General features: G+C 39.2%; 1 protein-coding gene across 1 annotated transcript in view; it reads left to right on the top strand.

The window, feature by feature from the left end:
• ADCY3 (adenylate cyclase 3) overlaps positions 1 to 15,464 on the top strand; it is an 82,963-nt gene that overhangs the window by 66,126 nt on the left and 1,373 nt on the right. Inside the window, exons 10-20 of the mRNA XM_032216396.1 lie at positions 1,250 to 1,392; positions 2,384 to 2,545; positions 4,228 to 4,315; positions 6,666 to 6,782; positions 8,562 to 8,818; positions 9,752 to 9,833; positions 10,352 to 10,510; positions 10,948 to 11,094; positions 12,288 to 12,404; positions 13,967 to 14,093; positions 14,939 to 15,063. Of these exons, the coding sequence (XP_032072287.1) occupies positions 1,250 to 1,392; positions 2,384 to 2,545; positions 4,228 to 4,315; positions 6,666 to 6,782; positions 8,562 to 8,818; positions 9,752 to 9,833; positions 10,352 to 10,510; positions 10,948 to 11,094; positions 12,288 to 12,404; positions 13,967 to 14,093; positions 14,939 to 15,063 (1,524 nt within the window). The remainder of the gene's footprint in view (positions 1 to 1,249; positions 1,393 to 2,383; positions 2,546 to 4,227; positions 4,316 to 6,665; positions 6,783 to 8,561; positions 8,819 to 9,751; positions 9,834 to 10,351; positions 10,511 to 10,947; positions 11,095 to 12,287; positions 12,405 to 13,966; positions 14,094 to 14,938; positions 15,064 to 15,464) is intronic.

Consider the following 15,464-nt stretch of genomic DNA (forward strand, 5'->3'; position numbering starts at 1 on the left):
GTATGTTAAGGATATATTTGATTTTCTTCAGTATATTCCCAGGATTGGAACCTATCAACAATAGAATTGCAGATTTGAGGACAAAGATTAGCTAAAGGGGTTATTATATGTAATTGGAAGTAGAAATCTATGCTAGATTCGCTGCAATATTGCTGATATGCATTGTTTGCTAAAATTTTAATTAGTCTTTGGGACAAAGAAGATGACTCTGATATTTATGGTAAAAGTTTTAAAAATATTTTGCTTATGATATTTTTAGTCCCTTTCCCTTTTCTTTATTGCTGTATGTTTTGATTTTGTAGTGGAGTTGATATCTATGGAGTTTCTCAGTCATCTCGCTCGTGATTGTCCCAAAAATGCTGTTGTAAAGGCCTTTTGAACAGCATCTTTGAATGGAGTTGATATTTAATGTTTTCCATCTTTTCTATTTATTTGTTTGTATAATACATTAAAAAAACTTGACTGGCACCTTTTCCAAAATCAGAAAATATTGCAAAGATGTTTTCTTTACACATGACACAGAAAAAAGTGTGTGTGGTGTATATGTATAAAATTACAACATGGTTTCATGACAAAAGTGACACACAAGGGGGAATATGTCAAATTAAGCATTTAGAAGTATATGCTCCTGTTAACAGCTGCAATAAAAATAATAGCAAGACGGGTAAAAATAGCAATGAAGGTAAGTGAGTAGCAGCTAAGTGTCCAAATCTAAGCAGAAAGTTGAGAAATGCAAACAATATTTTCAACTGTTAATTTCAACTGACTACTTCAACAGAATACGTTATACAATTGTTTTTTGTAGCTCTTTTGCCCATATCCTTCATGTGTCATCCATGTGTGGCAACATGACTACCATTCCCTTCCTTGTTTTTAAAGAGTTACTTTAATTTAAAAATTAAATGGAAAATTGTATGTTTAAATTGCATGGTAAATAACTAGGGATTTTTTCTAAAACTGCCACGTGGTCAAAAACAGAGATGAAGTTAGGCTGGGAAGGAAGAGGTTCTCTTTGAAGGATGGGTGGGATGGGAATGGGGAAATAGACGAGAAAGCAGAGAACAAGCCCCTCAGTCTACTTGATATAAAGAAGTACTCAGAGTTGCCTTGAACTGCAAGATGGGCGACAAATAAATTTAACACACAAATAAATAAAATTGTGCTTTTTTTAAAAAAAAAAAAAACTTGTTTAATTAAATTTCAGCAGAAAGTAAAATGCAACTTTTTATTTGCTTTCTTTTCTATCCAGGTAGTAAATCCTTCCTTTCCCAACCCTCGAAGGCGTCTTCGCTTACGGGACTTAGCAGAGAGAGTGGTGGATGCTTCAGAAAATGAGCAGGAACTCAATAAATTGCTTAATGAGGCCTTGCTGGAGAGGGAATCTGTCCAGGCGTATGTCTCCTCTTTTCCTCCCATCTTAGAACTAATTGTGTGCTTTTTGCTTCATTCCAATGTTTCTCTCTTCCTCTTATCAGTTTGAATATCACACTTACTATCAACAATGTCCACCACTGCTGTGGTTTCAGACTTTCACCATGATTCAGGTCCTTGTCCTGCTGTGGTTGCTATTTTGTATTGTTGGAAAAAGTATTCTGGAGACTCAATTTTAGTTGTTTTTATTATTGTATTTACTTTCTACTTTTCCTCTGTCTTACAATTCAAGCTGCAAATTCTCTTTGTTATGATTGTGTATTTATTCCGTTGTATCTTTATTCAGAAAATCACTGGGCTGACTCAGAAAATATTTCCATCGCCTGGTCTGTCTCTGCAGTATAAACTTTTATTTTATTTTGTTTTCAAAAAGCTTCACACAGCATTTAAAGAATATGTCATACTTTTAGTCCTCGTACGCTTGTATAAAACTGAAGAACATACCATTCTCAGCAGTGAGCTGACTTTTCAATCATGATTTAAGATGATAAAGGTTTTTTTTTCCCCAAAATAAAATGAGGACTTAAATAGCATCAAGGGGGATTTTAAAGAATTTCTTAGGGGGCATACCAAGTGCAGCCTCATATGTAACAGAACAGCTGCTTTGTTCTTGAGGTATCAAAGAGATAATGCCAGAATTGAAATAGATGGGCCATTCTCATCTGGCATGAGGCAGCTTTCTATTTGCTGAGATGAGAGTTCTAAAAGATCCATGCAGGATCAGAACAAAAGCCCTTCTAGTCCAGCATTCTCCTACGGCTAAATAAGATGCCCTTGGAAGTCCACAAGCAGAATATTTCCCTCAAATGGTAGGCAGTTTAAGACATAACAATTTTTCTTGAAGTCTCCGTGAAACTGGACTGAGAACCGTATCATCTTACCACAATTCTAAAAATCCCACACATTCTAGATGAGGACCCTAAATATCTGACATGTTCTAAATATTTGACAGGCTAAAAGGCAAGTCTACCTATCGCCTAACCATGCGTTTCATTGATCCTGAGATGGAGACACGTTACTCTGTGGAAAAAGAGAAGCAGAGCGGGGCTGCCTTCAGCTGTTCATGTGTGGTCCTGTTCTTTACTGCTGTGGTGGAGATCTTCATTGATCCACGGTTAGTACAGCTAGATCTATGATGCTGCGCCCTTTTCAAACGGGGTTGCTAGAAAACAGACAATCCTTGACTTACAATCACAACTGGGATTGGAAAATTCATTATTAAATAAGGCATCATGTGACTACACCCAATTTTACAATCCTTTTTACTGTGAATAGAAAAAAACCATTCCCCCCACCTATTGATTTGAAACTGATTGCGAAGGTTGCAAATGGTAGATCACATAATCCTAGGATGCTGCATCCATTGTAAATGTGAGCCAAGTGCCCAGATCATGATGGTAGGACTGTGAGGAACATTCTTTTTAGCACTGTTGTCAACTTCAAACAGTTGCTAAATGAATGATTGTAAGTCGAGGACTACCTGTAGTGCTAAGGATGAAATTAAACATTTCATTATCAGACCGGATAGGTAATGTGATTAACGTGTTGATACAGTGCCACAGACCTTACAGTGATGAGGTCTAAATGGGGAGAAATAGGTTCTCAATGAAAACATCCAAGCCAGTGTCAATTTGGGTTTATAGCCGATTTATTCCAGAAATATTCAATCCCTGACTCTGAATGGAGTTGTACTTCCCAGCTCAGATGTCTGCAATTTAGGAAATTCTGAGACTGACCGCTTCTGCTAGAAGAGCAGGTAGTAACTGGGACTAGGGGGATTTTTGTTCATTTTACATACTCATTACAAGCAATGTTGGCTCAAAAAGCCCTGGTCAGTCACCTCCCACTGGGATTACTATAAAATTCTAGCGAGTGCAGAATGCACCTGTCACCCCTCTAGGCTAAACCAGATGAAGAAACCAACATCATACAGGCATAAAACTACTTTTATTAGAACAGTTCATAGACTCTTGCAAGTCTGAAGGTGCTTCCCTTCTCCATCCCTTCATGTGAATTAGGGGACATTTTATTAAGTTTGTTCCGTGAAATGGGCTTAAACCACATTTGTCTGGTCATTGGCTTGTGAATGGATATTCTCACTGTTCTTCAAGGCCACTCCCTATTTCCTCTACAGTACCAGCCAAAGCAATGATCTTTCTGCTTTGAGAGCTCTGTGAGTTGCTCAATAGCTTCCAGGTGCAAATCAAGATGTTTATAGTTACCTTTAAGGTTATAGTTCCAGACCTAGTTAACTGAAGAACTGCCTTTTCTTGTATCTGCTCCTTAAACTAGATCAAAAGGCTGAACTTCCTCTAGATCCTATGAGATTGTTACTTGGAAATTGGCATTTTTAGTACTTGTCCCTACTCTTTTGAAACCCTGCTGGCAAAAATTTGGTCAGCTTCATGCTTCTTGGGTTTTAGACAATTGTGAAGATCTACTTGTTTAGCCTTGCCCAGAAAGAGGGTGTGTGTACACATGAATGTGGTGATTGCAGACATATAACAGTCACATGCATTTTTTTTTCATTTTTATATTGTTGATATTTTTATACATATTTGGGGTGGGGGGGAATGACTATTTTTTTATGTCAGTCTTATCTACCCAGAACTTTTAGGAATAGGTGGTAAGCAAGAATGAAACAATTATATAAAATAATGCCAAAAAATATGTGCCAAAATATTCTTTTAGAACAGGGAATTTGACTGCCTCTGCAATCAGAATAAAATACTGATCTTTGATCTTCTTCTTTATATCTGGTGTTTTTTTTTTTTTTAATTTCCTATTCTGCTGCAGGCTGCTAGCAAATTATGTGACATTTGTTGTTGGTGAAATCCTTCTGCTCATCTTGACTCTTTGTTCACTTGCTGCCATCTTTCCCAGGGTAAGATCTCCTTCAAAACACACAATTGTTAACTATTGTAGGAACCTCATCCTTTGCCATTCTTCAATGCCAAATCAAGGTTTTTTTTCACCATAATACCAGAAATATTTGTTTTTGTGAAAATATTTCTTATTTCAAGTTTCACCGTCCTTCTATGTAGGATTTCTATATTTGTTTATTGTGTGTATGGAAGTGCATATGTATTTATGTATTTTCAACTCTATGACTTTCCATCTTGAGTGTGGATGGTGCCATTGTGAAGTCAGTTTGAGTGGGCACAGCCACATTAGGTGGGCAGCTTTTGTGCTTGTTTTAATTGAGGGGACTTAAGAGACAGAAATGAAATTTTCTTTTGCAGCAGCTTAAGGCAGTGGTCCCCAACCCCCGGTCCGCGGACCGGTGCCGGGCCGTGGAGTACCTGGCACCGGGCCGCGCAGCGGCGGGGGCCATGATCGCTCTTTTAAATCCGCTCCTCTTAAATGCATTTCTCTCCCCCCCCCTTTGGTCCCACCCTCGGCTCTCTCTCCCTCCCTCCCTCGCTGTCTCCTCCCTTCTCTCTCCCCCCTCCCGCACCGATCCATCGCCAGGGAAAGAGAGAGTGAGAGAGGAGAGAGAGAGGGAGAGAGGGAGGGAGTCAAGAAAACTGTTCCAGCCGCCGCTGAAATGACTCAGTAACTTTTGCGCTTGGATCTGCTTTTTCAAACCTCCCCCAATCATCATCGCCTTCCTACCCGCCCTGCCGCGCTTGGTCTGGCTCTTTTCTTTTTTTGCTCTCTCCTCGGCTTTTCCTGCTTTCTCCCTGCAATTTTGTCACCCAGATGCATGCTGTGGTTCGCGAGTGCGGCTCGGTTTTATGTGTCCGCTTCTCTCCCTTTCTCTCCACACACCCCCCACCTCCATTTAATTATTTTTTTTTAAAAGAAAGAAAACCGTAGTTCTGCCAATTGCAAAAAAAAAAAAGTGTGTGTGCGTGCATATCTGCCGGCGGGTGTGTGTTTGTGTGGTGTGTGTGTGTGTGTATGTGTGTATGCGCGCGCGGAGAGAGACTGGTTGGAAAGGAAGGACAGGACTGGCGGTGTGTGTTTCTGCAGCCCCTACGGTGGAGGCTACACTAGCCGTCAGATCTGGTGTTTTTTTCCCCCCCTCTCCTTTTTCCGGCAGGTCGTTTTAATCCTTGCTAATTACTTTCTGTTCTTCGCTTGCCAGCTTCCTTCCCACCCTCCTTCCTCCTCCTCCCCCTCCCCCCCCGGCCGGGTGCGCCCCCCCCCCGCTTTTACTCCCAAACAGTTATATATTTATATATATATTTATTTTCTCTCTCTCCACGGCATTCGCGTGCTCCGCGCTCTTGTATTTTATTTTGTAAGGCATGTTTAAATACAATAAAATAAAAGTTGTTTAATCAAAACAATCTGATATATAAACAATCAATGTGTCGTCGCGAACAATGCCCCCCCACCCCTGCGCGCGCTCAGTGGGCCACGGTAAAATTATCAAAGGCTGACTGGTCCGCGGCGATAAAAAGGTTGGGGACCACTGGCTTAAGGCATCTATTTTGTCCCTTAAGCCCCCCCCTGAAAAAAAGCCTGCTTCTTAATTTTTTTAAGTTGTAATGGTTCAGAGGTGGATTACTTTGTGTGCGCACCTGCCGTGTTGCTTGTGCATGCACCGTTGCTGATAAATTGTTTTGCATGTGCGCAGAACATTATAAAATGACTAAAAAACATGCTGGTAATGGCATGGGCGACTGGGGAACCGGTTCAGGGGCATGGCGAGCCTGCCGTCCCTACTGGTTCGGCAACTCAGTTGCAATTTCCACTACCAGTTTGCCTGAACCGGTGCGAACTGGTAGCAGCCCACCTCTGCAATGGTTCATACAGATAGGATCAGTGTGTTTGATAGCCTTAATTTGGGAGGGTTGCAGTTTTCCTTCTTTCATGTTTCTCTTCTCACAATCTGGAAAACAGTATCATTGATTGTTATAACTGGCAGGAGCTCTGGTTTGGTAAAAAGGCATTGAGGCAATTTTTCTGCTAATAATCTATAGTATCTTCATAGCTGTCACCGGAGTACTATGAAGTCTTTCCTTGTGACTGTTATTTGGGGCAGAATTTGGGACAACAATGAATGAATGACTCTAGAAAATGCAATTAATTGTTAATAAGGAGATGGCTAAAGATGCTATGGACTGAGGCATATAAAATTGCACTATTACTTAACTACTGTCTCATTTCAATTCCTGTTTCCCATAGGAAGTTAACATACTCCTTCATAGTCTTATCAGTGCTGGGTGCTACATCAGTGCTAGAATAAATTTAAATAATGAAATAATGTGTTTTTATTAATACAGGTTTTCCCTAAAAAGCTCGTGTCTTTTTCCACATGGATTGACAGAACCCGTTGGGCCAGGAACACCTGGGCCATGTCTGCCATTTTCATCCTAACCATGGCTGACATTGTAGATATGGTAAGCAAAAATGAAAAAAAAGACATTTTTTCTTTCTTAATATCATTGTACCCTGCTAGCTTTCTAGAGGTGAGAAAAAATTAAAAAATAGATTTTAATGAACAGATAATAGAAAGGACTGATCCTCCTTAGCAAGACATTTATATTTTTTTCCCTCCTCCAAGTAGGAGGGGATAGTGAAGCTACCCCCCCTTTCCTAAACCATTTAGCATGACATGTGATTGACACTTCTTTTCTGGCTGAGTTGATAAGTGTATGAAGAGTTGTACAATGGAAATCATTAAGGGAAATTAGTAAAAAGCCAGCTGCAGTTGATTATTTTTAGTACCTGTTAATAATTGGCCAGACCTTGAGCTCTTCTGTGCTAAAACTGATATGAAAATACTGCTATTTTCAGGCTGGCAAACTTGGATGAGGGTGGAGGAAGAGAACGAAGGCTGTGGGTTTTTTTTCCCTTTCTGTCTCTCTGAAAAAAGTGGCACAAGGATTATTTATTGCAGTGCCCTTTCCTTCTCCTATCTATTACTGGCCATGTTTGGAATGGTGCGTTGATAATGGAGTCTTGCAAAGGAGGACTGAAGGAGGATCAGTCCGGGTTTTGTTAATCCATCCAAGGTTTAAAAATCAATTAGACAAATCTTCAGATTGCCCTGTGGTGACTCTTTTTTTTATCCTTTGATGGTTTAAAAGGCCCTTTTGGGTGATACGGTGTGGCATATTGAGCTTGCACAGACTGTTTTGATAGATCATAGAAAAAACAGAGAAAACTGGCAGCAGAAAAAGACTTAGTGATCCATCGAGTCTGCATTTGAGAACTCAAATCTTATCAATACCTTTTTAAAGTGAGGTCTGCAGAACTGGATATAATGTTCCAAATGGGGTCTGACTAAAGCCCTATACAATGGGATTAGGACATCCTTTTTCCTGCTGTGATCCTCTAGTGATGCACCCCAGAATTTTGTTTGCCTTCACTGCCTAGCTACAGTGTTTACTCATTTTGCAGTCGCCTGCTGTGAGCACACCTAAATCTTTTTTCCCCCTGTTGTTCTGTCTACCACTGTACCGCTCAATACTGTATTGCATACGATGCATTAGTTATTTATTGTTACTGATCGTTTTATAGTGGGTATTATGAATCACAGTTCAACTTGTTGGGTATGAAGTTTCATGATTTCAGGGGGGAAAAACCCCAGCAATATATGTAGTATAAAAATAAAGATAAAAGGATTGAAGAGAAAAGAGACTGTAATTTAAAATATTAAACACATGTGTTCTACACCAGATTTACTTGTCTGTGTACAGGGAGGCACACTGGAAGAAATTAGAGCAAACACAAAACATGTTTTCAGAGTTTTGCTGAATCACAAGTGGATAAACCAGAATAGAGTTCATTAGCCAAGCTGTGGGCTAGAAATGTAGAATGTTCAGTGATGTATTTTACAAACAGAAATGGGGGTAATCATCCCTATAACAGGAAGTGACAGTTAGTGAAACTAATTGACATGATTAGTGCTTATGTGTATTATGTTTAGCACCTAAGGAAAGGAGTGACCAAAGATTTTCCATGGAGTGGGGTATGTAGGCATAGCATATGTTGGTTGGAAAAATCTAAGTGATCACAAGAGATTTAATGTTTTCTGTATCCATGTGGTGGTATCTAATAGTTCTCCAGATATTACACTTTTAGCTTGAAGGATCCCCCCCCCCCCGCTTAACTGGAAAATAAGGGTTTTTAAAACAGATAAAGACAGCCTAACCCCTTTTCTTTCGTTTCAACAGCTCAGCTGCCAGCAGTATTACACCACTGTCAATGGTACAGTTCCAGCACTGCTTCCGAGTGGTTGTGTGGAGAATCCCAAATACTACAGCTACATAGCAGTGTTGGCACTGATTGCAACTATAATGCTGGTGCAAGTCAGCCACATGGTCAAACTCACTCTGATGGTGACAATCACAGGGGCAGTGGGAGTGGTCAACATTCTGGCCTGGCAACAGATCTTTGACGAATATGATCAGGAGCGATTCCAGGAGAACATGTAAGAATGTCATGGGAGTGTGTTTAGGGTAATATTGGGTTAGGCCATATCTAAAGTGAAAAGAGGTTAATAATAATTCGTTCACCTTTTTGTTACTTTTGGTATGCATTGCTCTCTTAAATTATTTAACTAATTTTAAAGTATGGTTACATCACCAATAAATGTCAAACTTACAGAGTAACTTGAAGAGACTCCATAGATTAAGTGATGTATCTCATAAATTTCATTGAAGAATATTATATTCAGCTGTATTAACATGTCAGATATTCTTTCTAAGACTACAGTGGCTTCTTGACTTATAATTGGTTGCTTTATGACCATTGAAAATTAAGAAGGATCCCCCCTCCCAAAAGGTAGTTATGACCCAGATTTGAAATTCCAACACCTTCTCACCCTGCATGATCATAATTTGGGCTCTTGGCAACTGGTCCATATTTATGGCCTTTTGCAGTGTCCTGCTGTCATGTGACTATGATTTATGACTTTTTTTTTTGCAGGAAACTGGTGTTTACCTCTGGTAAAAGGGTTGACTTGAAAAATGTGGCATTTGCTTGACTGTGGGATTTGCTTTACAATCACTGCAAAGTAGTTGTAAAATTGAATCAGTCACATAAGTGCTTTGACTTATGACTGTCATGACATATGTCAGAAATTCCATGGTCCATTACAGTTGTAAATCAAAGATTACCTGTACTCTCATTATAAATGTGGCAGTCCAATTCTGTATGCATGTTCTTTCAAATATTTCTATGTATAAAGAGCAAGTTGACAGACCTGCTTTTCCTCATGTGCTTGTTTTCTATGTAGATCTTTCCACTGCAGACTGAAGTGAAGATTTCAGGAATTCAGGAAGATCTTGATCTCATGACTTGGCTGAATACATGTTCATCCTTTCAAATTTCCTAACTGTGAATCTTGTTCATTTGCTTTCAGGATCTCACTAGTTCCATCAAAATATTCCATGACAGTGATGATCTTGGTCATGATGCTCAGTTTCTACTATTTCTCACGCCATGTGAGTAGTTTGCTAAATTACTTATTTTAGGCAGTTGGTACTTTGGAAGCTCAGTTTTGCCATCAAATTCTCTTAAGGTAACTGTATTTCTGTATTTTTCAGCATGTTATTAATTCAGGGTGCCTTATCTATCATAGCTTGCCCTTACATTCCTAAATCTGCAATCTTTCCAGTCAAACTGGAGGACAACTCAAATGGCAAAGATGTCTCTGTTCCTATAAACTGACTAGTCAACTTGTTTTTGAAACCGTTCTGGATTCCACTGCTTCAGGGCAAAAAATACAACCCACATAAAAAGTGTTTCTGTTCTTGCTTAGAACATATATTTCTGTACAGTATGTACTTTTCCCCCCATCAGATAATAAGATTCATTCAGAATATACTGTAAATGATTCAACTTGGTAAGGGCATAGGTTTTTAGTATCATTGAGGAATAAAAGGCAACATCAAATTTGAAGGTGGGATTTTGGACTTCGTTATCAGAATGACATTTCTCTCCTCTTCCTCCCCTGCTGCAGGTAGAAAAGTTGGCTAGGGTTTTATTCTTATGGAAGATTGATGTTCATAACCAGAAGGAGCGTGTGTATGAGATGCGGCGGTGGAATGAGGCTCTTGTCACCAACATGCTGCCAGAGCATGTGGCACGCCATTTTCTTGGCTCCAAGAAACGAGATGAGGTACATATTGGTAAACAAGAAGTTCATGGGCAAAATAGTATGCAAGTAGGATTTTTTTTTCTTTGCTTGTTAAGGGTAGATAGTCAGAAATGAGAATTAAATCAAGCCTGTGTTGGCAACTCCGTATATTCCAGAGTGTAGATTATATAATTACCAAGACTGGAGACAACCAGTATGTTAATCACACCGTTAAAATAATTTTCTTCCAGGGAGGCATACAATTGGCACATTGACCAAAGGTGATAAAGGCATTGCTAGCTGTTGCCACCTTCAGGGGAATGCAGTACTAAAAAATAGAAGACAATGTAGAAATTATGATATGAGATTGAGTATAATATTACATTGCACAATTGAATACATGAAAGCAATTATGCCTGAATACAGAAGTACCTTTTATCTATTTATTTTAATTTCCTCTCCTCTTTCTTTTTGTGTAGGAGCTGTATAGTCAGTCTTATGATGAAATTGGTGTTATGTTTGCCTCTATCCCCAACTTTGCCGACTTCTATACAGAGGAAAGTATAAATAATGGTGGGATTGAGTGCCTTCGCTTCCTCAATGAAATAATCTCAGATTTTGATGCGGTGAGTCATCTTTAATCAATAGCTAAAATAACCTCTTGATCAGTTGGCCCAAAGAAAATCAATTACTTATTCTAAGAGTTGTCCTTGAAGAGATATGCTTCTTGTGTTAGGAACTATGAGTTTTGTCACATAGCAGTATTGAAATCTCTTATTTTATCTAAACTACCTTGTATTGATTGTCATGAATTGGTAAAACTTGAGATTTTCATTATACAACTCTGTTTATCAATATATATTTTGCCTTTGGTGGTAGTGTGAAGGAAAAAAAAAAGTGCCAAACACTTTCTCTAAACCAATTTACAGGTGATCACAAAAGTAAAACCATGTTGAAGAACAACTTTGTAATTAAACTATCAGCTTGTTTTAGCACCAGTACCATTTTCAGGAATTCCTCACGTCCTCAAACCTCACGACAATTTCATTATCCAAAGCAAGAGAGGCACAGGTTCAAAACACTGATAGTGTTAAGTGTCTCATAATACAGATAATTGCAGTTCCTAAACCAATCACTTGCCATATTTAATAGTCTTCTGCCAAGCCAAGGTATCTACATGGATTTTTTGCCGAAAGCTTACTAAGCTTAAAACAGGCATACAATGGCCAGTTGTCAACAAAGATAGCCAAAGTCCGCTCCCTCCTTTGAAATGTTCAGTTGCGCCCATATTAATTGCAAGAAACCAGAGGAATTGATCTGTCTTAATCCTGCCAATGATCACTTTATATAATAAGTGTTCACCTCTAAATTCCTTTCCCCTTCAAAATGGGAGATAAGCTCATGTGAATTCAAAAACTGTGCCTCTGAGCCTTGGAAGTAAATGTCAATGCCACATATCTTCATTTACTGCATTGATAATTTTTTGTCAGTTTGCTCTAGGCAATTTAAAATATTTAAGCATGCAAATCTAGCATATGCAGACAGCATACTTCTTTCAAGTTATTGCTTATATTATGTGCTTCGTGAGGTGGGCAGCATCTCTATGCAATTTTTTACATGAGGCACACATGGTAGGGAAAACTGCAGCCCTGTATAAATGTGTGGGTATACATTACATTAATAGTTTACATGTATAAGATTGCATTGTAAGATCAAGAATTGGTCCTTAGCGTTTTGATCAACTCCATAGCATCCCAAATCTACCTTCCTGACTGATTATTGATCCTTGCAATAATTATTGGTATCTCTGCTCTCTCAGCTCCTGGATGATCCCCAGTTCCGATGCATCACTAAAATCAAAACCATTGGCAGTACATACATGGCAGCTTCTGGTGTGACACCCGATGTCAACAGCAATGGTTACAACACTGTTAAGGTAAGCAGTGAAAGGAAGGCAGAAGTATCACAACTGTGGAAGTACCCATGGTCACATGATCACATTTTAGGCACTTGACAACTGGGTCATATTTATGATTGATTGCAGTGTCCCCCAATTTGTAACTCCCTTCTCCCAAGTTTCCTCTTTTTTGCTGTTTTCCAGCCAAACTGGACATTTGAGAGAATGTATTTGCTTAATGGCCACAGTGACTCACCTTAGGACTGTCATAAAAATGGTCATAAAATCAAGACACCATTGTGCAACCAGGGATCGTATAGATAAATATCAGTGTTTTGATGATTCCTAATTCTTTATTATTGGATGACTTCCTTCAGACTTTATGTAGATGATAAACAGAGAATATGTTGAACTTTCTCTGAAAGTAAGGGCCTAAGATTAAAAGAAAAGTCTTTCCATCTGCCCCAACACTGACTGGAAGAGGCCATGAAGGAAGGAAACTCATACAAAATAAACTTTGCACTCTATCCCCATATGTTGCTCTTGCCAAATACCATGATTAATTACTAAAGTATTGAAAGCTGTTAAGAAGTCAAGAATGGCCAGGATGGGTGCATCTTCCCTATCCTGGTTCCTATCTCAGGCCACTATGCATCGTTATTAACTGCAATCAATGCTACCTCAGTACTACTCTCACAGGAAAGAGTTACTGCTTCAAAAACCACCTGAAGCTAGTCCAACCACCTTCTCTCCAAAATGAAATGGATGACAGGATCAGTTATAAAGAACTATTGAGTTCAGCAGTGATTCCTTGAGAAAAAGCAGACTATCATATCCTTCAATACAGATAGAACTATCCCGTCACTCAAGGATGAATTCACTACCTGTGCACAATTTTTCTGTAATGCCTTGATTAATATGGAATTAATTGCCTCTCTAATTTAAGAGTAGAGAACCTGTGACCCTTCAGATTTATTTATTTAGCATATGGCACAGGGATCACCGAGGTAGCTGCCTGCCTCTGTGAAAGGGAATTTTTTTGGGCGATGTTATCTTTACCTGTGGGACATCTGAATGCTGGTAGGCAATGGGGGGAGGCTCTTTTCTTGTCCGTACGCGGTTTGTTCAATCACAGGAATCAAGCCACCGACTTCAGCGGTGAGCAGGCCCAGCGTCTTACCATGTGAGCCACCGTGGCCCCCTCCAGATTCTTCTGAATAACAACTCATTGCAGACCTAACCAAAATCATCTAAAAATGGAACTGATGTTGAAAACCAACTAAAGGGCTATAGACACCACAACCTAATAATTAGGTATAACTTGTTTGAATTTATTATGACTGCCCATTTCAACAGACTCCAGGCAGTTTACCAAAAATCTAATACAAAATGAAAACAATTAAAAATATGGACTTAAAAACCTTGTGAGTTGTTAGGAAATGAGTTTTAATATATGTGTATACATTTAACAAAGTCTAACATGTAGAAGAGATTTGGAATCTAGACTTACTCAAGGTACCTTGCAAATAGAATTTAAAACTGGAGAAGTGTTCCTCTGATATTTTTTTTGGTTTTTCCTTTTGTTGTTTTGCCCTCCCTAGAAGGAAGATCTTTCAGAAAAGGAGCGCTGGCAACATTTGGCAGATCTTGCAGACTTTGCCTTAGCCATGAAAGAGACCTTGATGAACATTAACTATCAGTCCTTCAATAACTTCATGCTGCGAATAGGCAAGTGGGGTATCCTATGTGATAAATATGGGCCAGATGGGACTAATCACATTACATTGGAACATTATAATTCCAAAGGGAATGCTTACACAAGGCGTATTACCAGATAATAGCTGTTGGTTTAGATAGTTTTAATGGACGCTCTAAAGGAAAAAGGGGAGAAAAAGTCTATCAGTCATATGTTCCAAGATGTTGCCTTTCTAAAGGGATATCTGATGATCTATTGTATTTTTCGGAGTATAAGATGCACCTTTCCCCCTCAAAAGAGGGTGAAAATCTGGGTGCATCTTATACACTGCATACAGCATTTTTGGCCTACCGAAACCCTGCCCCTTTATAAAAATGGATGTGCAGTGGGTTTGGGAAGCTTGCAAAGTGCTCCTGAGGCCTGGGGAGGACAAAAATGAAAAAAGGGCTGTTTTTGCTCATTTGTGCCCCCCCCAGGAGCACTCTACAAGCCTCCCAAAGCTCTACATTCCCCGCACTTTTGGCAAAAAGCAATGTGTGCAGAGGGTTTGGGAGGCCTGCAGTCCAAAAACTTCTTTTAAAAAAATTGCCTCTTCAAAATCATGGTGTGTCTTATAATCCAAAAAATAAGGTAATACCTGATGAACAACAGTGAAGTAGGGAGGATGCTACTGTACTCATTCTTTCAGGCTCCCAAATCTAGATATTTGACTTGGTACCGTGAAAAATAGTGTCCTGATTTTATTGTTCAAATCCATCAGGGATTTCAGTTTTCCCTACTTGTGATCTTGTTCTGGCTCTGTGACAGACCTAAAAGTACTGTTGAATACTTGATGCTTTTGTTTCTCACTTTCTCTTTTGTTATAATGCACTGACAGGCATGAATAAAGGAGCAGTGCTAGCAGGGGTGATTGGTGCCCGTAAACCTCACTATGATATTTGGGGGAACACGGTGAATGTGGCAAGCCGGATGGAGTCTACAGGAGTCATGGGAAATATACAGGTGGGGATACTCTTCTGCTCTAAGTGGGAACAGGAAGGTTTCTGAAAATGGTGGCAGTTAACTGTAATTATAGACACTTTGACTCTTAACAGCATTAAATCCAGCTTTAATGACTACTGTGTAGTAAGGGCAGAAAGAGTTAGAAGCTGTGGCCACAGATGGAGACAGTAGGAGTCAATATGGTAGCAGCATTGTATGGAATCTCATTATTTCTTACATATTAGGAAGCTCTGAAAAGTTACAAGAAACTTATCTAAAGTGATTTCTCAGTTCACCTCAATGCAGATTAAAATGGGAGGTCTGTGTAAATCAGATAATGAACTTGGGGGCATTTTAAAGGAATTATATTCAAGTCACACTGAATGCCAGCAGAACTCGGTAGCTTAATTACAATCTGCTCT

The sequence above is a fragment of the Thamnophis elegans genome, chromosome 4, assembly GCF_009769535.1.
Source record: "Thamnophis elegans isolate rThaEle1 chromosome 4, rThaEle1.pri, whole genome shotgun sequence".
In the NCBI taxonomy this organism is placed as follows: Eukaryota; Metazoa; Chordata; class Lepidosauria; order Squamata; family Colubridae; genus Thamnophis; species Thamnophis elegans.